Below are 25,855 nucleotides of genomic sequence, written 5' to 3'. Positions count from 1 at the left end.
ATTTAATGGTTGTAAAATAACCTTGAACTTGCACAAATGGCCAAAGCTCAAGGGCCGGATGTATTTAAAGGTCACAAGCAATCTTTGTGTCAAATGTTAGCTTCTAATCATTTTCGATAACATGATATGACCTAGACAAAAGTTATACATTTTTTAAACAATGATCTTGAACTTGCACAACTGACGGGTCAAATTCATGAGACATCCTCAGGTCAAAAGCAATTTTTAAGTGAAGTAGGAACTTCTACTGTTTCTTTGTAAGAAAGGTATAAATCAGACACAAATTATCAACTTTTTTCTTTCAATGACCTTAACCTTGCCCAAATGACTGAGTCAAAATCGTGACATACTCTGAGGTCATAAGCAATCTTTGTGTGATGGAAGAACTTCATATGTTTCTCAAAAAGAAAAATATTGAACAGACATGAGTTATGCATTTTTCCTTTCAGTGATCTTGAACTTGTCTAAAGACCTTGGGTCATGACACACCCTCAGGTCATGGACTATCTTTGCGTAAAGTGAAAACTTCCAATATTCCTCCATGAGAAAGATAAAGAATGGGCACGATTACAAAGGCAGACGGACTGACGGACGGACGGGCCGGACAAACGGGTCACGTGCGGGACAAAATATGCATAATCAGAAAAGCTCATTTCAGGGATAAGTGAGTATACAGCAAATAACCCATCAGGTCCATCTTTAACTCTTTTTATTTTGATTTTGTTAGCCATAAAATGTAAAGAAAGAAAACCAACAACAACAAAATGATTTTGTTTACAAAGATTGCATTACTCTGGCCAATCAGCCCTTAGTATATCACATTTCACCATTTCACTCTGTTATTATTTTATCCCCTTTGAAAATAAACTGGCCCTTTATTTGAACCAGTTTAAAAGCCATATCCCCAAGGATGATGGTTTCCAAGTTAGATTAAAATTTGCCTGGTGATTTTAGAGAAGAAAATGTTAAAACACCTAATTTCTATTTCACTCTTTCCTTACAATCACCCCTTTGAAAATAAACTTGCCTTTAATTTGAACCAAACTTAAAGTTCTTTCCACAAAGATGTTTTTTCCAAGTTCGGTTGAAATTGGTTCTGGAGAAGAAAAATGTTAAAACACCAACATGTATTTCACTTCTTACTTATTCTCTCCAATTTGAAGATGATAAGCACTTTATTTGAACCTACTTAAAAGCATTTTTTCCCGAAAATACTTCTTTTCAAGTTTAGTTGAAGTTGGCTTAGTGGTTCAGGAGTATAAGATGAAAATATGGAAAGTTTACGACGATGAGTACAGACAAACGGACAAAGAATGATGTGAAATACGCCCGCAGTAAATTAACAAAAATGAAATTTCGAAATTTTTGTTTCATTTTGCATTTTGCATAAGCTTAATCTTCTATACATGTACCCTTCTATGTTCTTATCTTAGATAAAACAATCACATTCAAGATATACATCATTGTTTATGATAGGGGTTCACTGTTTTATTTAAATATGATTTTATTCGAATTAGTACAAGTAGTTGATAAATATATAAATCATACAAAATATATAATGCATGTATCTCACAACAATCTTATAACAACTGTGTTACATTTTCAATCACGTCAATTTTTAAATCACATACATTTACTAAATTTTAAAACGTTTATCCAGAAAATAGTACACTTTTTAACATTAGTTCTTAGATTATACTCTGTTTCATCGATACTTTCTAGCCTGCAAAACAATTTTAAAAGTAACAAAAAAAATTTGTTGAATAAGTGTGTATTTTTGTTACACAAACATAACATTTCCATTGAATTTTCACTATGATAACTAAATATAATATAACACAAATACAACTTGTTACATTACATTTTCATTTTAACTTGATTTTCTTACACAAAAAATAATAATATACCAGGTTGTAATTGAATTCAGCAATATTTTTATGTAAAACAAATTTAATGTTTTCAAGATTTTTAAAACTCCAATCTTTAGGAAATATTTTATACCGTTCCTTTTAAATAATACGATGATAATTTGATGGTTCAAATTTTCTATGCTATTATGGTGGTTCAAACTTTCGACATAAAAGTATATCAGGGGATAAAAATCACATTTCTTTTTTTTTCAACTGTACAGTACTTATTTGAAAAAAAACTAAAAAGTTCTCTTGGTTTTTTTTTATAATAATAAATTTTGCTTGAATGTCAAATATATATATATATATATATATATATAAATATATATATATATATATATATATATATATATATATATATATATATATATATATATATATATATATATATATATATATATATACATTTTTGTATATATTTAAACTTTTGGATAAAGAATGGATATTTTAACTGTTCTTGAAAATAAAATATACGTACACAATTATAACGACTCTGTCTTTACATATTCTAAAGTAAGGAACTAGCAGTTAGTAAAACACCAAGATTGAAAACTTAAAACATCTAAAACACAGAGTGATCAAAACGTTGCTGAATAGTCACGATTCAACACCTTATTCACTTTTTATCACAGTTTTCTTTAAATTTGTATTGTTCGTATGATAAAAATAAATATCAGTATACATTGTATTTCGATATAATTGAATTGATTTTAGGTAGATGTTACTCTTGCTAAGAAGCTTAAAAGATGAAAAATTCAAATCTCATTTTAGATAGAAGTTTTAAGTTGTCTTTCCTTTTGTTCGATCATCTCAATGATCTCAGTCACGTTTCTTTTCTTGGCACAGTCCAGTGCCGTATTACCAGAAATGTCCTCCATCTTCCAGCTGACACCGTTGTCCAAAAGAAAGTGAACGGAACGTTTACAACCAGAATCTACAGCCTATGGAGGAAATAACATGTAATGGTACATTCCATCAAACATTCAACAAATGATTTCAACAAACAACCCCCTCCAAAAAAACGAAAACAAAACTAGGGTATGATATGTAGTGACATATATCTACCTATACATGCAAGATATATTATGTGCATTCAAGACAATTATATCTACATTCATCTAAATTATTTCATTACGTAAGTTGCCAACATTTTTAGAGAGTATTACTTTAATCTGTATATCTGCACACCATCACCAATATCTGATATCATACATGCAATTTGCAACATAATTATTTCGATGTGCAACTTATTTATGTCAATATCCAACATTACTATGTTAACAATGACATGCGACTTATTAATCTCGACATGCGAGTTACTTATTTTAATATGTCAGATATCTAACTCAACATGCGAGATACTGATGTTAACATGCACCTTTTTTCAAAATAGAAGTAAATTGTGCTGGGACGCGACTTATTTTTTTTGCCATGCTGCAATAAAACATAGATACCTACCATGAAAATAAACATAATTCACAAGTAAACATAATCATTTTGCCTGCTGTTATTAATCACGCGTGTTATAGTAATTATCTCACGTGTTGATGAAAACATATATGACACCATATTGATGAATATTTTGTACTCTAAAATCAACTTTAATCAAAATTCAACAGCTTCTCTTGAAAATTAACAGTCTGATGTATCAGAGACATAAATAACAGAGATTGGCAACTCCGCCATTAGCGTGTTTTGTTGTTGAAAAATGGTACGGGACCAACCTTACTTTGAGAACTACATTTTAATAAACTGAGATAATGATCTAAAACCAAAAGTATATTGTTTTAATGAAAAGTGTGCATATGTTTTAGACATTTTTGATACATAAAATAGAAAAAAGGATTAATATATAGAAAATATATTGGCCAGCTATAAAACATTCTGCCTCCTAAAGCTCCTCTTTTAATATTGTTTATATGACATAAACTCATAAAAATATAATATTTTGAATGTTTTGGTAATAGGTTTTAGCTGTTTATATTTCGATATAATTGTTTATTAGAAAGATAAACTGATTTAAACTGGGAACACTTTACAATAGGGACCGCGAGATTTCGATCAGTTGCCAATCTCTGTTATTTATGTCTCTGGATATATACGACAAACCAATACGTACAGTCTCGGTCTTGTTTATGTGGATATCAAATCAAGAGATCAAGGTGACTGGAGACACATATAATATTTTATTCCTAGTACTTATCAATGCTCTTCAATGAAAAATCTATGCAGTTATTATTTTAAAGAACATTTAAAAGGAACTCACAACATGCAGTGCTGTGCGTTTGTCATAGTCACATACACTCAGATTGGCCCCAGCATCTCTGTAGGCTTGTAGAGTCTCTATATCCTCAGAGGCTGCAGCACTGATATAAAAAATCTTTCAGCAGATTTAAATTCATCAATCATCTTTTTTTCAAAGAATTCTTTAAGAATCAAACATTTCAACCAAACTTATATTTTTATATCATCTCTGTATATATACCAACACTCGTTACTATCATTTTTCAAAATAAATCATGTTTTGCATAAGAAAAGCGTAATCCAATTCTAGAGGGCATACCAGCAGAGTTCCACGGATAATACTATAGGCTTTATAGTGAGTTTTGCCCCTGTTTGAACCAACAGGGTTATGATATCTTGATGTTTTCCCATCACTGCATCATGTAGGGGTGTGATGCCGTTACAGTCTTTCAGATGCACCGAGACTCCCTGTTGGAGTAAGTACTTTGCTGTAGGCACGTGACCTTCTTTACTTGCCACGTGTAATGCTGTACGTCCATCGTAATTGTGTGAGGACAAGTTACCCCCCTTTGCAAAATGAATCCATAAATTTGTTAGTATACTTTTTTATTACTGATGTATTTATTTATTCAAACCATATAATTTTCACACTAACTGAGCGTCTAAGTATCTCCAGGGCATCATTATCACCAGTTTTGGCTGCTGCACACATTAAACTTGGATACAGCGCATCTTGCAGTTTCTTTTTCTCCTACAATATAATTTTTGAATCTTCTGAAAAATTCTGTTAAATAGATAGCAATATTTCAATTTTTGTGTGACATTATGGATTAAACATCGTCATTTTCAAAAATTTCAATACAAATCCAAGCAGGCAAGACAATTTAGCTAAGCCTCTGTCACAACTTGCCGTTAAAAATTCACGAAGACAAACGGACGTTTGACGTGCCAGTCGCAGTTTACTAGGGGACGGGTTGCCACTCGCAACGTGCGATGCACATAAGAACCGCTCTTCCGTTTTACGATTATCGTTAAACAGACATACGTTTGCTTTACGAGCAGCAGTAATAACATTTGCATCGTAGGTCACTTGCAAGTCAATTGTACCGACGTCTCTGTTGCCTCAAGAGTCATGACAGCTGCATGGACAATTATTATTTCTCATTTTTACTGAAATAAAGCTGCCGTAATAAGCAAATGAATATTGAAACGTCAAAAGAACTGAATAGAAAAAGAAAACTATTATTCATTAATTACTGCTTTGGCGAATAGACTAGCTAAACTGGAAAAGGTCAATAAAGAATATTCTGAAAACAAAATTTGTTTCGTATCTGTTGCCATATAAAAAAAAATTTAAAACATTCTCAAGAATCTAGAAGAAAGTTAGCTAATCAATTATCAAATAATATTTATTCTTGGCTAATGTTATATCATTGAATGTTGTTACATTTTTTATAATAATATATAATGTGATAAAGTGATACTTACTGTATGATACAATACAATATTGTATTATATGATATGGTATTGTATCAAATGATCTGATATTGTAAAAATATTATATAAAACAATATGATATGTTATCATATTTTTGTATCATAGCATATGATATTGTATGATAAGATCTAAGTGATATTGTATTATATTGAATTGCTGTGTATCATGTAATATTGAATTTTTATGATATTTAATCATATGATATTGTATTGTATGTATGTTATGATATGACACAGTGTTGTTTCATTCTAAATAGTATCATATGATATATTATTTTAAAATACAACATATAAAATACAATATCATATGATACAATATTTTATCAAATTACAACAATGTTGTACCTTGTCATATATAATACATTATCATATCAAACAATACAATATCATATAACATAATACAATATCATATAATATTGTACCATATTATATCATAATAGTATTCAGTATTATATTGTTTCATATAATACACCATATGACACAATTTTGTTTAGGAAAGTATTATACAATATTGTATTTTATTAAGTAATATAACTATTGAATCATAAAATACGATTTGAAATAAAGGTTCTAGCACCAAAAATACATTATGGAATCATATTTACTAGATCTTGACCATATAAGGGGGATGTGCGGCCATCTTGTACTTTTAAGAAAAAGAATGTAAACATTTCTTGGCCCGAACCGGCTTGTTTCTGGCCGAAACTGCCCAAAAATGTTACCAAAAGCAATAAATATGAAGTCCTATATGTCATTTTAATTTGAAAAGTATGCATACAAGAACAGGACAATGCCTTTTTAATCACTCAGAACAGCTGTCGAACTGCGCAGCTACAGACTTATTCTGAAGATTTAAAAATTTGAAAATATGAAGGGGGTTTATTGGTGTCCTCTCTGCCACCATTTGTTGAGAAAATATTTGAATTTTGCGCAAATAAGTGTAACTTTGCCTCAAAATAGGGTACCCTATTTTTATCAGTCGACATGGGATCTATCTTAGAAATATTTTAAAAATAAAAACAATATGTTACTTCATGCTAAATTTGAATCACAGGTAAACCATTTTTCGAAACGTATTCAAGGTGTTAACCATGACGTTGCAACTAATTATAAACTATTAAGAGCGCCGTAACACGTTTGGTGGCCTTAAAGGACCGGACTGGGATAGAATCATACGGTCACAATATTAATGCAGTAAGCAGTAACTACCAATTGCATTCAGATCCAAATGTACATGTACTTTTAAAAAGGAAGTGATCTCTTTTAAAATCCCCTGAAGAAAGTTCTATTTCACAATATTATTATTGTGGTAACAAAGAATGGGGTAATTAAAAATCAATTAATATAGGTAATTGTACTTTGCGCTGGTAAGTAAAAAGCTTTTAGACTTTAAAGTGAATTTTCGAATGTGTCAATACATTTTATACACTAGGAGCTGCGCTGTCTACTCATTGTTTCTACAATACGCGTGCGCTTTGGTTTAGATTTGTTAATAAGTATCACTTTGTCACGCTTTTATTGCATGCATTTACATGTACCTCTGTACTGCTAAGTCTCAGTTCTTGAGCTACGCTTTCAATCAATTCAAAGTCAAGAATGGAGATGTCTTCTTTCGCCACCACTGTCATTTCTCCTCTCAAGTTCCTTTTCATAAACTGCGATGTTAAAACAGGATAATTTGTAAATCATATAGCAATTATTTTTTTCTGTTCGAAAAATAAAAGTTTCAAATATGTTTCATACAACCAATCTGATCTGAGCAACAATATCCGACTTAAAACTAAGTGGCTTTGTACAGGATAGTTTCACATATAAAATACACTGCAACAAAAATACTTTCTAAATGCTCTCTTGCATGAAAATACTATGAAATTTACAAAAATATACAATTATTTTTTAAAATTAGAGTTTCTATATTTCAAAATGTTTGGTAAATTAGTCACCTCTACGCAGAAGGGTTATGACTTAACTGAAATTCAAACATTTTCATACTTACATGAAAAATCTGTTTTTATTTTCAATTTGTTTAAGCACTTCTCTATTTTCACAATTTGTAATTATCACCTTTTAGAATGTACACTTATTCTTCTTATTTTAACAGAGGTGAAATAGAAAGGTTAATAAATCAAAATTGCAAATGGATAGACAAACAATGGAAATCACGCATGTAAAAAAAACTTCTAGCTTTAAATCTGGATAAGCTTAAAAAAAATACAATTCTGAGTATAATTACATAATTATATACAAGTTATTTCAATTTTGCAAAAGTAGTTTTCATTTTTTTAAGATTATGTATCTCCAAGTCATGAAAGGAACCAAAAGAAATCACAAGAAATATCCTCTGACAGGAGAAAAAGGAGTTAATATGTCGCAATTCTTGTAAACCCTATGTCTTTGTTTAATGGATTCAAACTGTCAAAAATGTTTCATAATGCCGAAATAGAACGCTTACCTTGCGCTTTTCCTCCATTGACCAAGTTTCCTTGCTTAATACATAGCTCAGTTTGGTGAGGGCAGCCTCCGGAGTCATATCTCCACCACAGATGACCCCTGCATCCTTCAAAGCCTAGCATATCCAAAAAATGTATCTACGTAGATGAATGTGGCATATATTTTAATACATGAGACCCACGAGCCTCATCGGTCGCCTGAGTAACTGTAGTGTGTTGCTTTTGCAATGTATATTCAAGTGCATTATAATTACAGGACTAAGGAAAAAAATGTAGTTAAACATGCGGTGACATAATTTAACAAATTTTAAGTTAAAAAAAAATAATCGGTCAAATTACACCACCCTGTCCTATATAATTATTTAAGCCCTACCAGAACCTCTTACCCATGGGCCATGAACTTCATAATTTTGGAAAAGGCACTCTTCCTTATTATAACTATGAAGCCGTTTCATCGGGTTAAAACCCAGGAGACGAGATTTTCAAAGAATTACTGCATTCATATAGAGCCCTACCCTAACATTAGAACCCCTTACCCAGCGGCAATGAAATTCACAATTTTCAAAGAGACATTCTTCCTCATTTTAACTGTGTACTTAGTTCATAGGCTTAATATCCGGGAACAAAAGAAGAGTTTTTTGAAGAAGTATCGTTAGAGCCCCGTCCTAACTCTAGAACCCTTGACCCAGGGGCCATGAACTTCACACTTTTGAAAGAGGCTCTCTTCTTCATCTTAACTATATACTGAAAGTTTAACTGCCTTATATTCAGGTGCAAAGGAGAAAATTTTTGAAGCATTACTGCATTTTTAATCTTTAATCATTAGAGCCTTGCCTTAACATCACAACCCCTCTAAAGATGAGGAAGAATACCTTCTTTAAAATTGTGAATTTCATGGCCCCTGGATCAGGGGTTCTTGTGTTAGGGTTGGGCTCTAATGATTATATAGTGAAAACGTATTAATTCTTTAAAAATCGTCTCATTAGCCCATGAATATTAAGCAGATAGTTACATATTTATTATGAAAAAGAGTACCTCTTTCAAAATTATGAAGTTCATTGTCCCTGGGTAAAGGGTTCTGATGCTAGGGTGGGCTCTAAATGAATGCAGTAATTCTTTAAAAATCTTCTCCTCTGCGCCCGGGCATTAAACACATGAATTAGGTACATATTTATGATGAGAAAGAGGGCATCTTGCCCCTGGGTCAGGAGTTCTGGTGTTAGGACAGGGTTTGAAATATTATATATTACGCACTGAATTATTACACCATCATCTTTAAAGCATTATTTTCAAATGATAACATAAATCACTACTTAAAATTGTTGATGTTAGTTACTATTTCCGTTGTAGGCTACATGCAATCTTTTAACTACTTGGGATATGAGTCTGACATACACATGGTAATAAAGGAAGCCATGAGTACCTTCCCTGTGGCATAAGATGTCATGACACAACCTTTGGTACACTGTGTAATATTTATGATAACAAGTCCAATGTCGGAAGCCTCCTTGAGGACCTTAAGAAAGTCTGGCCGATCATCTGGTGCATTTCCTGCTCCATAGGTTTGTAGAACAACACCCTGCATAGGGGGTTGAAGGAAAGCTTTAACCTGGATTGCAAAACAAGAATTATCAATTACGGATACTGTTTGAAGTGATTAAACAGAACTTTTTGCTCTAAAAACTTTTTCAAAAGTTGTCTATCCTTCGTGAAAAAGGCATACTTAAAAAGCAAAGAGATAATTCAAAGTATATTTGTTACTGATAACATTTGTTGTAATCTCTTCAGAACAAACAAATTGATATTTAAGTCAAAGTACATACAGTCTGAAGAGTAATGCCTGGAAAAATACGCAGGAGACCCACATTCAGACACATATTTTTATGGACTCGAAATTTTTCCGTCTTTGTTGTCCTGAAGACTGCTGCCCAATCCACTGAAAGAATCAGTTTATTATCTATTTTCGGTGATTATTCAGACAAGCTAACGTGCCAATGCTGACAACGTACATGCTTATTTGGGTGTTCAATAAAAATGATATTGTCGTTTTAACTTATACCCAGGCAACAAAATTCTTTATCATGAATATGTCTAGAAAAGTTGTGAAGAAGTAACTAGACATCATTGAGATGGTGGCAATTTGAAATAATAGAATATAGGATGATAAACATTTCATAAAATTTTGCTTTGATCTTGATCTATAACTGAGAAATTTTCCAGTTGGCATTGACTTTTATTTCAATGTCATCATCTTTACTTACAAGTATTTTTTATTCAATCTAAGCAAGATAAAGGAAACAATTTTGGTCTAAGACCGGACTATGAAAAACAAATCTGCCATGACCTTTATATTTGACCTTCAACCAATTTAAGGTCATTGCAGACTCTTCGCCCAAAAGTGTTCGATATAACCTTGACCCTTAACATACATAATTTTTCAAAGTCAATGTACACTTTTTGACCAATGGCATGCTGTGAATGAAAATTGAGCCAAATTGGACCAAGGGGATAGAGGATCTGCTCCAAAAAGGATATTTCATTTAATTCTGATATGACTTTCACACTTGACCTTGAAACAACTCTGTTAATGTGAGGTATGAAAGGCACTTAATAGGGCTAAGTAGAGAGTTCGTTTGCTTATAAAGGAATTTATGCATGTCCAAGTATGACCTTGATACTTAACCTATAAACAGTGTTCATGGTCTCTGCACACCCTTTGACCAAAGGCACTCATTGGGTTAAGTATGAAATAGATTGGACAAAGGGGAGAGAAGTTATGCTTCAGACAAGAATTAATCATATGATTCTGCCATGACCTTAATCTTAGACATAGAAACATGGTTTAAGGTCACTGCACACATTTTATTCTTCTTTTTATTTTATTTTGTGTTCACTTTGTTGGTGAAGCATCGGGCTTATCGGGCCAGGAGGACAGAAAATATACAAGATATCTCGGACAGACGGAGTAATCACTATAGGTAGTCCACAAAAAGGGGTCCTAATAAAATTAATGTGTGATAAAAGTTCTAAGGAGCAGCATGTCATCTATATTCGTACCTGTTGAATGTCATCTATATTCGTACCTGTTGATTTTCAATCATTCAAATACTTTCAGGAATATTAACATTCACTTTCTTTCCTTTATTAAATTGCATTGATTGATTTGAGTGATATTTACGCATAATACAAAAGGCCATATCACCAAATATACATTTAGTCTTCCTTCAGTATTTCTCGAAAAACATGACTGACTCTCCTCATTATACTTACGCTAATTATTATTTTGTTGATGTTGAATTTTTTTAACAATAAAACGATTTCAATTGATTATTTTCTTGGTATACCAAAAGTAAATTCATCAAATTACAGAATGGAAAACGAAATTGAGCCATTATAGAATTTAAAACGCTGTACACTATTTTTTCAGCATAATTCGGCTGTTCCATTTACTCTTCTTGTAATTGTGCATTACTCGTTAAATAAGGCACATATTTTTAAAAGTAAATCATATTTGCGGAAAGGGAGAAGATATTAAAAAAAAAGTAGATATAAGCATTAAATCATTATTTTTTGAAAGATGTGGTCTTATAATTGCAACAATGTGTGCAAATAATTTTTCAATTTGAATGCAGACACCGTTGTAGTTATGAGACTACATCTTAAAAAAAAATAATGATTCAATGCTTATATGTATTTTTAGGTTTTTAAGTATTATTAATCAAAAGGTGGACAAAAAAACGAAAATGATGTGCATAGCTTGGTACATATAAAATATCAATTGCGATCTCTGACATGGGCATTACCATTGATACGAATCTCGAGAGTAGCAATTGGTGGAAGATTAGGAGAAATAAAAGCAGAGAAGCTCCCAGCATCATTCTTTATTGATCTGTTTCCTCGCAAAATTTTGTTGTCAAAACACACCAAAACCTAAAACAAAAGACTTGAGATTTAAAAAGCTGGTAGATCATAATAAAATGTTTTGCTCATAAATTTTAGTTGATCAAGCGTTGTACATTCACATTTAATCGAGTCGTTTCACAATTCATTTATTACGTTTGCCATTTCCAATCGTCCATTACTTAATTATTTGATTAGCCACCCCCTCTATTCTTCAATGTCCTTATTTCCTACTCTATCTATTTGTAATCCATTGCAGGCAAATAAAAAAAATGATGGATATTACAAAAAAGTACATCAGTCCATTTACCAAGAATTTTAACGTTAGAACTATGTTTGCTCTACCATACTAAACGTTTTGAAAAAAAGAATTATGTCCAAAAATGCAACATTAAAATTCTGTTATCATTTTATGGTACTTAGTATTCAGTAACATATGCGACTTTACATATAATTTATTCCATGGAATATAATGCTTATTGTGTTTCAATGATACAAAGAGACACATTGAATATTTGACTATTACATCTATTGGTGGATTTTTATAAACAATACATTTTAATCGACAAATTACCTCCGGTATGTTGTACAGCCCCGCCATGATAAGAGAAGATAAAAAGTTGTCTCTTCCATCACTTCGGACTTCAAAAATCGGAATCTAGGTGATCAAACAAAGTAATGTATTTTATTTATTTTGTAACTTTGTTTTTTCTGAACCCTTGTTGACCATTTTACTCAATATATATTTACTTTAAATACGGTTTTGTATGTTTTTAATTATTAAACCCAGGATCCTGCCCTTAGTGATGCTTTTGTGTCAAATTAAGGTATATTTTAGAAAAAAAATACTCTAAAAGTGGTGCTAACATGATAATTAACTTTTTGAAATCCTCTATGTTAACTTACAAGTATTTTAAAGAGAATACAATATATTACTTGTGATCCTGTCAGTATTATAGTCTTTCCAAGATTCTCACACATAAAAGACAAAGCGGAAGCTGTGTAGGCCATGGTGTCTGTCCCATGGAGTACCACAAACCCGTCATAGTGGTCGTAATGCTCCTGAAATTTAACTTTTAAACATAAGATAAATTTAAAAATAAGCAATAAAATACAATTGAATTATAGAAAGCCATTGGATACTTCATTATTATTCTTTTCAACTGTATATTATGTTGGCAGTTTGATAAAATGTTACTCTTTTATTGATTGGTATATCTTATATTGATTGAAATAAAGGGACTCACGGCTCACAGTAAGGTCAACACACCGAGGAACAGGTGTAGACCCCCCAAAAATTATTTTTTTTATTCTATCCACTTGAAGGTTGTTATTTATAAACCGGACTGGTCTACTGCTCTAAGTGGTCAGCATCTTTTAGATTTTGGTGGTCAGAAAGTGTTAGATGTGTTATATTTTGTCGATAATGTAGAAAGATTGCTCACTCCTCCATGACAGCTTATCCTACCTCTAATTGTTTTAGAGGTCCGTTTTTGCTAGGCTCCAATTTTGTATTTTTCATTTGGAGTTTTGATTTTGAACACTATCTATTATCGACTCTTTCATCCTTCTTGACGGGTGATTTCAATTTTAAAATAACTGTGTTAAGTAGAAAATATACATACATCGTTATCTATGTTTTTGATGACCATCTTCTATTACTCACGAATAAGTCAGAGGCAATTTTCCCCCAGTCGTTCTCCATCATGTTGCTTGAATCCAGCAGTGGTTTGTATTCCATTATTTTGTACATCACCCTTCGGCCATTTTGATGGCTGGAATTAAACATATAAAATAAAGATATGTATATATGATATCGTTTCTGTTCTATTTATGTCATTTTTAAAACCCGTACTGTACGAGCAAGACCATTTCTTACAACTTGATTTATGGAATATATTAATTAACAAAGGTTTTTAATAACTGGAGGAGATTGATGACAATAATGATTAGTAAATTATTACACAACATACTAGCATTAGTATTTTAGATCATAGTTTAAGCCCTACTAGTATTAACAAATGAGTCTTCAGATTTATGAAATACCAGAAATGATGCTTTATGACAATAGTTTTAGGTACACACAATGTAGAATCTTGTTTTACACATTCATTTTTTAATTAATTATAGAGAAAATAATGCAGTGATTGCAAGTCTCAATTTTAATTACCAGCAGAATGCCTATAGTCTCTCTGTACTATTTTTATAGTATATTGCATGACACTGTGGTTACACCTGCTAGAGTAGTGGTTAAGATATGCATGTTAGTATTCTAATTGCACAAATTGAACATAAATGACCTCAAGGTCTTTATTTGAACTTTGATCGAAACGATGAAACGTTGAGAGGTTACTAAATGTGGTATTAGTTTTGTTACAAGCAACGTGCATGACGATACTATGCATGAACTGCTTACATATCTGTGCAGGCATTAATTACAAAGGCTTTAAAATTAAGAATTTACAATTTGTGCACCAATTTGATCGTCTATAGATAGAATACATAAGTAACCGTTATATCATTTCAAGAAAAATAAGCTATTAAAGACGGTGCAAAGGTAGCAAAGCAACCATACACCGACTTAAGCGCTAAAATTTACTTATAATGACCTTAATTAGTTAGAAAATAACCCCCTTTTCACTGGCTGATCTAAACATTGGCACCAACATTTTTTTTTCAATTTTCTTTTATTTTTCAAAGCTGGCAATAGAAAATTTGACGTCAATGCAAAAGGGGAACATCTTCAATGATTCAAATGATTCAAAGTTTCACTTTTGTTTATTTTTGTTATGTTTCAAATAAATTTTGCAAGAGATAAGCCAGCTTCTGCAATTATAATAAACATTTTGAGATATTCGTTTCATAAATCTTGCAACATTTTAATTATTAGATAAATCATGTACAGATCTTTAAAAACTAGTTGGGGTTTTTTCTCCAAAGAAAAATGACTGGACTGTCTTGCCAAATTCTTATAAACAACTTCCTTAAATTAATGTAACTTGATTAACAAATTATCAAACAGACAACCAAAACACCGAGCAAATAGAAGAAGGCAAATATTCAGCAGCCTGTTCTGAGAGGATTGATTTCAGAGCTTGTCGTATAATCTAAAGTGTGTAGGTTATTGTTGTAAGTTCATGCTGCAGGATCATGAAAGATCTTGGGCTTAAGTCAAAAATTAGAATCATTCACAAACAACTTATTAACCATAGACTTTTACTTTTAAGTGTGTAGGTAGCAACAAGATAGGGACACAATCCTAAAACATGTTTCGAATTTTGTATATTATTATAAAACTTATAAAATGCATACAAATTCTGACTTGAATCCAAGATAGCTTCATAATCCTGGGGCTAGTTGTAGTATTTTCTGGACTGTTATTCCTTATTTGCCATTAAAATTTCATCTAATCAGATCTCAATTATTACAAAAGTGAGATCGAAAAGTTGGGAGAATCATAAAAGAAGATGCAACTCTAAAAAAAAAAGACGTTAAGTAATGACTTGTCTACTTTTTTGAGCTTTTGTTAAAGCATGAAATTATGTGCAACTAATCTGTATATTATAACTTCAAGTGCATATTAATGGGTTATTGGAAATAGTTGTTTTATACACATACAATATGTATCAGTGAAGAAAACAGGGTATAGGTGATTGATAATCAAATCTAAATAGAAAAGAATTAATATTCTACAGAATCGTGTAAGTTATAACATAGACTACTCTATGATACATTCAATTTTTCAAAATAAGACACCGACTAGGTAAACGTTTAGACAAAAAGAAGTGAATTCTCTAATGAATGCATGAATTTCCTTTAGTTGTCTGTATGCATATTTCAGCTACTAAAATTTTTTTATCAATTTACAATTTACTGATAAAATATTTCAAAATAAATAGATTTACGGAAATTTGTTATACATTGAAATCTACGATTTATACAAAATTTAACATAAATACTACACACAATTTGGTATACTTTTAGAATTATCATATAACAAATTCTCGAATCCGTGAATACGAATTCTATTTGTTCTTAAAAATTTCTTTATTCTGTATAATAGATAAAATCTCTTTTTGAATATTATTATAATCGATTTGAAAATTTGTTACATCAAATCAACTTTGATAAAGCAATTCATAGAAGTTAATTTATCGTAATATTCACTCCGTTTGTAGATGTTTGCAAACTTTGTTAATTAAAGTTGTCGTCCAATTTATAAGGAAACGTTTAAGCTACTTAACATATAATGATATCAAATCAGAAAGGTTTGCCCTTAGAAAAAAATATTTACCGCCCCCCCCCCCCACAACTACCACCACCACCAAAAAAAACTAACTGTCGTGATTTATTATAAACTATATTTTACTTGATAAACTATAATATACGTCATATTCTTTATTCATAATCATCAATGACCTTGGCACAGTGATAAAAACCTTTCCTTGTATAATCCCAGTTTTTCGTTTTAAATTACTAGTCAAATCTCCATTTTTATTTCATTACAATTATCAGTCACCTAAGGAATAGTGCAATAACATATAAACATAGGCGATAATTTCATTTCGTTTATATCTACTTGTGTGTGGTGTTGACTTAAAATCAATAATCTGATACAACAGTAAAAATAATCTCTTAATTTCGTCAAATACGTTGATCAAAGTTCGATTCTAAAATGATGACGAATGAAATAAGTATAGCTAACTATAATTTATCAAAATTACATTTAAATTTAAATATAACTACGTGTAGTCTAACTAAGTTAAAAAAAAAGCTAAGTTAATTGAATTGTTTTATTTTATAAGGCCAAGACCATACATAGTATTCATTGCTACAAGTTCGACACATTTGTTATAACAAATTATAAATTCACAAATGTTTTGATTTTCTATACTAATTCTAAAATTATTTGATTGATTCTATATATACCCTCGTTTACATAATTAACCAGTGTTGCTTAAACTTTCTTCTAAAATCAAAACCATCTAGTCAATGCCAAATAAAACCACCTGTTATATTGCACAAAAGCTATTATCATAATATACATTTTCAGTCATAAATGAAATCATATAGAATGTGTTTATGAAATATTCATCAAATTCCTTTTTATTTAAATAAAGTGGAATTGGATGAATAAACATCTAGTTTAGAGTGAAAATTCTTTTTCAGTTTTGTTAAAAAACATAACATGTCTTGTATTTTGTAATTTTGAATTGTAAAATGAACTAAAAATGTTGAACGGTGTATAATATCAATAATTTATTTTTTAAAATTTACTATCTTTAATCAGTTCGTATTTTCAGTTAACATGTATATAAGTTGTACTTTTTTCATATTCATATATTTCTGTTATTCCTTATTTGCTTCATTTTGAATTAATACTTACGGCAAAACAAGGAAATCCTTTTCATCCGCTGCAAAATGAGCGACAGCATATTCCTCGTCATGAAACAATGGAAGGGTTTTTAGCTTGCTCACAAGAAAGTTTTCCTTTGTTTCATATACTTAAACAAAAATATGAATACAAGAAATAAGATTAACTACTTATACATGTATTACGATACAACACCTAGGGTATGATATAAAAAACATTGCGGTAATGAATAAAAGTGATGTACAAAAATACAAAAATTGAAAAGACAATCAAATATATATTCTATCTAGACATATTTGCCATAAACGGTCAAATTAGATGAAATACGGGACAATATTTTCAGTTAAAGTTCGTCTGCTTACATTTAGCGGCATTTGTAAAAATAAAATGGACTTAAACAATATATAAAATTTCAAAATTGTAAAATATTTTAAAATCTGTTAATGAGGTGAATATGCCACCAAAGAAAAAAGCAAGAGGAATCGAGTGGGCTGGACATGGCCAACAGGAACCACGCGGTCCAAGAGAAACAGGACGTAGGCAGAGCCCGGATAATCCCAGGTTGCTCAGATTTGTGCGCAACAGCCAAGTTCCTCTCCCCAGATAGCAGATATCAAAATGTTTGGCCAGGCCCTCCAAGAACCTGGGCCATCCCAACGTCACTGTTTTCCGGGGACACTGGCAGGACAAGAAACAGGTACATGTATGAGTTCCTTTACAAAATTGTCCCTTGTCAATAGAGAGTTTTCATCGTATTCTATTAAGCAATGTTTAGCAAAGTCTGAAAACTGAGATAATCAGTTCTGCCTACACTGACTTGGCCTTGCTTCTCGACAATACACCCCTCCATGAGGATGCAGAAAAGAATAAAGGCGTTTCAATGAAAAGGGGGAATTGATTACAGGATATTCAAATGCTAATGCTCATAAAAATGATAAATTCAATTAGCAAGTATGCATGTACTTTTATAGTATATAACTGTATATACTTTACTGCCCACCCAAATTCATTTCAAGGGCTACTGATTAAATACAAGGTGGCCGTGTCAAAAATAGTTCGGATCAGAAGTATTTGATAAACCATCACCCGTTCAATGAAGCAAACGTTCATCACATGGGTTGTATACACTACATGTATGAGATAAAACAGGAATTTTGATGTATTAATCACATCTGCAGACACGGCAAGAAGTTTTAAAAAATGTAAATATAAGCTACTGCAGTTATAATACCGTAACACACACAGGGTACTAAAAGGTTAAATTACGAACTTTGATACCTGAAACAATTATCAAGATTCAAGTTTCATGCGAAATCAATATTTATTTTGAAACTGAATACCTCAAAATTACTGCTTGCAATTTAAATGAAATTACCAATGAATTATCAATGATTGTGTAATATTGCGAATTCTTTTTGCATAGTGTTGCCTAGGTTTTTTTAACTGCTCTCACTGGGTTTCACAATCTCAAGAGGCATCTTTTAGTAGCTTAGTGATAATATAACGCCGTATAAGCATATTAGGTTTGCAATTTATACGTGACTATATTTTCAGATACTATTTTTCAAAAATGCATGCAAGATAAACATCACTTTTAATCAAATAATCATTGACCATTAATTGATCACTAAAAATGAGAGTCAATGACCATTATTTTATTTTATCAAGCACTAATTTCCCAAAATTCTTAACTTGTTTTAAATATTAACAACACAAATAAAAGTAAATTGAGACATCGATTGTGCGTATTCTTCTGTAATGCAATTTATGTGCAAAACAGTTGAACCTTTACTTTATGTTCCCTGTCCTCATGATCTTTTAACCAATCTCACACATCTTATCACAGAGCCATCACCCTTGTCTTTCAATTACTTATTGTTTTCTTTAATTTACTTACAAAATTTTTATTTGTAGTTTCTCAGCTATATATTTTTGTATCCTAAATTGTTTTTTGCCATTCTGTTAATGGAAATAACAGCTTACAAAGATAATGTTTGTTCGTCTTTTAGATACGAACCCTAATTTTCAGTAAGATTGAACAGAGACATTATATTTTTTAATGAGCCTTGTTTTCCATTTTACAATGTATCCATGCATTTGGCTGTACATTTTTAGCATTAGTACCTGAAACATGTACAAAATCAAACCATTTCCTTGTTAGAGTTTTTGAATTTGGTGTACCTTAGTATCAAATCTTTCAACTGTGGAGAGGAACCTTTGGATTTTAGGGAATATCCTCAGACCATTTAGAAGACATTGAGATGAAAATATTTTTTTTGCAAACCTCCTTTGTCATTAGTTTTCATTCCAATAGTTCCGCCTGTATAGATAGCTAAACCTTTGATTTGTGTTTGAGTCCAGGCGAATCCATCAGATACTGTTTAGAGCGTTTTTTCGAATCATTGGTCTCAGTAACACTAGTATTGGATATGTTTGCCAGCACAAATCTTGTGAGATCTTTGCTTTGTGATTTAAAGCTTTTATTACCTCACATGACTACTCAATGTTATCACAATGGAAATCGTGTATACACATGTTTAAAACGCATTACGATTTAAATCAATTGATTTGTATCAAATGTTTCTCTTGTTTGAAGCAGAATTTATCCCAGATGTATTACGATAAGGAGAAATATGTTTATTGAATACCATTTCAATGTCGAATAAATAGAAATAATAGAGGATTAAATAATTAATTATTCGATCTCACAGAATGTTTAATATTTAAAGATTTGGGTTTTTTTATTTCTTGGTAATAAAGTTGCCTTCTCTCACAGACCCATTAGAATTTAGATCAATTTGACATGCATTATTAGATCCCGGAAATGTATGCCGGCTTTTTATTATTTTGGTTGTTAATGAAAACGAAAGTGGATTGAATGTTGTCATACACTAAAATGTTATACTCATTCTGTCTTACATAGTTTAAATGGAGTTTACTTTTTTATTTAGTGTTTTAATAAAAGGCGTTGCAGGATTACCTAAACATGTATTTATATAGGTACTATGTAAAACCCAAAATTTTATATTTAGGAATCGGCACCCATGGTCAACAATTTTATATATAATGCGTACATGTGTGTACATTGGTTTGAAAAAAAGGCAACAAAGCAAATATATTTTTATCCCATTCAACATCTTTAAATCAAACTTATCATGTCTGAAAATTATTTTCTCTTTTAGTTTTAGTTAATTTCGAAAGATTATCATTCTTTCCATGATGTTTCATAGAAATAGGTTAATATGATAGGGTGTATCAAGGCTTAAATACTTTTTTTGCACAATTAAAAATCATCTTTTAAACTGTCATTTATTATGAAATATGAAGGAAATAATAACATATCAAAGGGGTTTGTTTATTTTTGACGAATAAATTATATCTAGACTGCCTCTATGCTTTCCAAAAATGACATTTAACAAGCTCTTGGCCTCCTCTTAAAAATTATGTCTTACTTTTTCCATAATTTAATATAAAATTTCAAGATATTGTTTCATTGTTTCTACATATTTTTTAAGCCCTAAAATACGCAAAAAAGATTCAAAAAAAAAATCAATCATGACGTCATTATGGTTTTAGCACCAGATAAGTCAGGTAAAAATGACACATATCACACTTTAGATTTCTAGGACAAACAAATTATTCCCAAGACAATGAGACATTACACGAAAGAAAAATTAAAATGTAGAGAGGGGTGCTAAGATGCACTGCCTTAAGTTTAATCACTGCTAAAAATTTAATAAAAAAAAAAAAAAGATGCACTGCCTTTCCTTTTAATCTTACAATAAGAAAGTGTTGGTTATCAATTATTGAAAGAAACGCAGGTCTGAGGAGGGATATTGAGATCGGATTTAACAAAGTTGGAATGTACAAGGGATAAGAATAAAGTATTTTGCTTATCATACCTATAGACGAAACAATGTGCCGAACTATAAAACAGAACGGTTTCTAATACACTTTGTGAATTTTATGTAACTCAATTATGACTTGGAATCCTACAACTAATCATTAAAATTGTAGTATAAAAATTACTCATGCATTTAAAATTAAGCACTAAGAATATTTGAAAAAAGTAAAGTAAAAATGCTTCCTTTAATTACTACAGCAAAATCAAACACAAGCAAACTGATTATATTTGCTTTGCACTAGACTACATACACTTTAAATGGGATGGGTATAAAAACAACCTGGTTAAGCCAAAAATGCAACGTCGAATTTTCAATTCATTGATGGTTTACATTTTTTGCATCATCAAGAGCGTTATAATAGATGTGTCTCAAGGGAGTTTCCTCGAAACTTCCTCAAAGCGATGTTTCGTTAAATAAGGCAATAAAATGATTTTAAAAAATGATCTTTGTGTATAATCTATTGGCGAAAATCCGTGCACTACTGTAATAATGTCTTTCCTTGTCTGAAAAGGACAATTAGGGCTCTATTGCGCACCGGATTGTGTAAACACTTGCACACTGTATTGGTCCGTGAACCCCGTTTAATCACCTTTGTAGCTATTAAAAACTTTTGTTGCAAAATGCGTGCATAACTGGTTTTGATTTCGTTGCTTAAAAGGTTTGTTCAACTAAATCACCTTTAACATTTAACAAGTTCAAAATAACGCTTTTATTTTCTTATCAAAGAGACATACAATTAGGTTCAATCTGATTTTTGATATATTTATTACCTCAGTAATGCAGTACAAAATATCATTTAAGTATAATGTATTGTTTAGAGTAAAGCTTTTTCCATACACATGCATAGGATAGAATTGGCATTCAGGCAATAAATAGTTATTTTTTTTTTTTTAATTGGGAAATTCATAGCCCTTTTCAGTTTACAGAATCTACAGTTCAGTTTGTATTGCTTTTGTCACCAAATGATATATTGTATCCAAAGAGAGTTTCAATAGTTGTAAGTGATCTTAATGCATGTATCATATCAATGTAGATTAAACTAAAATAAGAGTTTACTTTGATGAAATTAACATATTATTTGGAGAGGCTTTTCATTTTTATTCTAATTTAGTTATCAATAGTTTAATCCTTTATACAAAACAGCGCACTTTGCAATGTCAGCGCACTTTGCAATGTCTGTAGAACAAAAATATAATCAATATTTGCATGGCTGTTATGTCATTTAAACCTCAAATATGAAATTGAAATTGCGTTGCTTTCAGAAACTTCTCTTATGATCAATACAGCAATACATGGTTTGAACGAATTTTTTTATCGACTAGAATAGTCTTTTGTTTCTGTTAGATCATTGCCTGTGTGGGTGGGTGGGTGGGTGTGTGTGTGTGTGTGTGTGTGTGTGTGTGTGAACGTGTTAAACATGTATTGTTAATTTAAAAAAAATAGTAAATAGAAAAATTTATGTTTTACAAGTGTTTGCCGTAAAAATGTTGTTCTTTTTATAAATGAATTTGTTGAAAGCAACATTAGTTTTCCCCTATGTATATACCAGCCTAAATGACGTGCTGAATGAAACTGATTCATTTATTAAATGTAGAGGCAAAATTCATGGGAACAGAAAATTTAAACTCAATGTTGATTCGTATGTTTTGCTGGATATATCGAAGCCAGTTGACTGTCATTATCAATATCATACGAGCAAATTTTACCAATATCTTAAACTTTGCTTTAAAGCGAATTAACTTTTTCTGCGTAAAAAACAAGTGAGGAGCCCCTTTAACAAAAATATTTCACTGTAAGAAATTCTGCATATTGCTATGATATTTTTTTTTTTTCAAAAGCCTATGCTATTTAACAAATCTAGTGAAAATTTAATTATAATGTTGGTTTTGGTTTTAAATTGCAGTCCGTTTTCAAAGGATACGGTTCTATTTGCACGTTTGTTGAAAGAGTCAAATAAAGAATATAGGTGAACAAATCTGTTCTTGACAATGGAAATGAAATGACAAATCAAATAGGCTGTATGTTAAAACTGACTCTAAATGGCTCCATCCCCTTAACCCACTGATTCATTTTGCATCGACATAATTTATCTTATTTACCATTTTTCAATACGTTAATATATACGGACACTTTCATCATATGAAGTTTTATCAAAAGAATTGTAAATATCAACCTCATTGTGTTCTGTACTTCGTTAAGTAAACAGACACCAATTGTCGATATAGCTTTTGGACAACAGTTTTAAACGTATTCAGTATATTTCAGTAAAATCATGCATAAAGTATGAGGATACTTTCCAATCTGTAGATTTCAAATTGAAAGTAATTCTTATACTTTAACAACTTGTTTTCTTAATCTCTAAAATGTTTTTTAAGCCACATTGATTATTCCAAAAAACAAAATCAATTTTAGTTACGAACCTGTATTTATTGATTCTACCTTTCATATTCGTTGTACCCTAACCTTATGTAAGCTTTGTTATGGAATCTTCAATTCGAGAGCATGTTTATTCATCATTCATGGTCCGTGTGTGTAAATATGTGTGCGAGTGATTCTTTTATTAACATATTTTTTTTGTTCGCTATTCGCCGATTTCTATTGTAACATTTAGATTATTGAAAATCAAAATTTATACATCCAAGTTTTGTAAAAGACACTACTTTCTTTTTACAAAAACTTACACAGCACGACAATCTTACTTGTAATGTTTTAATAATTGCTATCAAGGGAGCACAATTGTCAACTTTGGTTGTATATTCGGTTAAAATGAAAAAAAAATTGACACTCTTTTTAAAACCATTATTATAAGTCCATTAAATTTTTGTCAATTCAATTGTCTTAAAGTGAGCTTGTATGGAGTCAACTAGAGTACAGTAATTAAAAGAAGACATTTTGCAAACCTCCTTCGTCATTTGTTTCCATTCCAATTGTTCCTCCTGTATAGATAACTAAGACCGTTGACCTGGGTTCTGGTTCATATGTCATCAATTTCCGACGTTTTGGAGGAATTTGGTTCTCGCATATCCTAGTTTCTGTCATGTCTGCTGTTACGAGTCCTGTCAGATAAGCGTTTTAATTTAAAGTGTTAATTACCGGGTAGTTCGTTTTGCTTGATTTGAGATTCGACTCGTCTTACGGAATGTCAATATATATGGGCATTCCTTCTTATTTTATGTCTAGTAGATCGACCCTAGCTTTAGTTGCTCATCTTCATACTTTTCAACCCCTGCCCCCCATTTCTTTACCTGAACAAAATTCCCATATAGTAAAAATCAGTGATTTGTATTAATTTCGAATTTTGGTTTCGTAGAAATTCAGAATGAAATTGATTAATAACTCCCTATATCATTATAGAGAGTGTTCCTTTCGAAGACAGACCGCTTTATCAATTACAAAAAAGAAAACTGTGCATCAGATTAATCAAATATTGCTCAATTAAGGATACATTATTAATTTGAAATATGATTTTTCATTATTAGATCAGGAGAAAAATCTATAAAATACTACTACGGAGTATTCATCAATTGGATATTCTGTTTAAATAAAGGAATAACACTCTATTTTAAATTATTAATTTTTATACATGTAAAACTGTATGTCGCTATCTTACTTTAACAAAGTCTTAAATATAACCAGTGTGTGTTTAAACTAAACGCAAGAGGTCCATGGTCCACATCGCCACAATATCAATATCGAAAACTATTATACCAGCTTGCATTTTTTAGAATAAAGTATCAATATATTCCTCTCATTTGAGCCTGTCATATCATACCCTTACCCTCAACCCCCATTGCGGGTATGGTATAGTTCTACATGGAAATTCTTTTAAATGTGTTTTTTTTTAACACCAAACCTCTATTTTATATACATTGTACCAAATGCCTTATGCCAAATTTGGATAAAACTGACCTAGCAGTTTATAGAAGAGAAAGACACAAATGCTGGGTTCAAAGTCATATGATTTTTTTTGCTCACTTGAGTTAAATTTATCTAAAGAATGTTGAGTTGTCAGCAAGTGCTATGATCCATATTAAACTTTCAAATATAATTTTGCTAAACATAAACAATTAAGGAAGAAAAACGAAACAAAATCAGAATGGTTTAACTTCAGCCTTTAAATTTTATGGACAGCTCTTCTCTACTATGAGGTTGTAATAGTCTACAAATACACGGACATGGCCATTCAGCTGTTAAATTGTCACATTTCACAATTGTCAGTTGTCTTTCCTTACGTTCGATCATCGCAATGTTGTCGTTTACTTTTCTCTTCATGGCACAGTCTAGTGCTGTGTTTCCAAACAGGTCCTCAAACATCCAGCTGACACCACTGTGGAGCAGGAAGTGAACGGAGCGTTCAGATTCTGTATCAACCGCCTAGGGAGATCCCAAAAAGCAACTTTGACGATATTAAAATGAATAAAATATCCAGACCCACATCCTTAAAGATATCCTTTTTAGAGCAATTTTTTAAGAAAAAAAAGGGGGATAAGATAGCACAAATGGCCATTAGTCGTAAAAACACAATTTCAAAATTATAATTTTTCCACTTAAATCTACTTGATAATGTTATCAAACA

The 25,855-nt window shown here is 31.1% G+C and overlaps 1 protein-coding gene across 1 annotated transcript; it reads right to left on the bottom strand.

Annotated features, from left to right (window-relative positions):
* Positions 1 to 2,347: 2,347 nt before the first annotated feature.
* LOC105318161 (L-asparaginase) lies at positions 2,348 to 24,379 on the bottom strand. Its single transcript, XM_066088461.1, has 14 exons — positions 24,180 to 24,379; positions 17,387 to 17,504; positions 13,667 to 13,775; positions 12,937 to 13,062; positions 12,575 to 12,658; positions 11,904 to 12,030; positions 9,924 to 10,036; positions 9,524 to 9,709; positions 8,103 to 8,216; positions 7,189 to 7,305; positions 4,810 to 4,905; positions 4,474 to 4,721; positions 4,177 to 4,276; positions 2,348 to 2,851 (listed from the first exon to the last, which is right to left on the bottom strand). Exons 1-14 carry the CDS (start codon positions 24,316 to 24,318, stop codon positions 2,678 to 2,680), a joined length of 1,851 nt encoding a protein of 616 aa, XP_065944533.1. The 5' UTR covers positions 24,319 to 24,379; the 3' UTR covers positions 2,348 to 2,677.
* Between the last annotated feature and the right edge of the window lie 1,476 nt (positions 24,380 to 25,855).

The sequence above is a fragment of the Magallana gigas genome, chromosome 6 (assembly GCF_963853765.1).
Source record: "Magallana gigas chromosome 6, xbMagGiga1.1, whole genome shotgun sequence".
NCBI classification, from domain to species: Eukaryota; Metazoa; Mollusca; class Bivalvia; order Ostreida; family Ostreidae; genus Magallana; species Magallana gigas.
The sequence above is the reverse complement of the archived record's forward strand: the minus strand, read 5'-3'. Positions and strand labels throughout refer to the sequence as shown.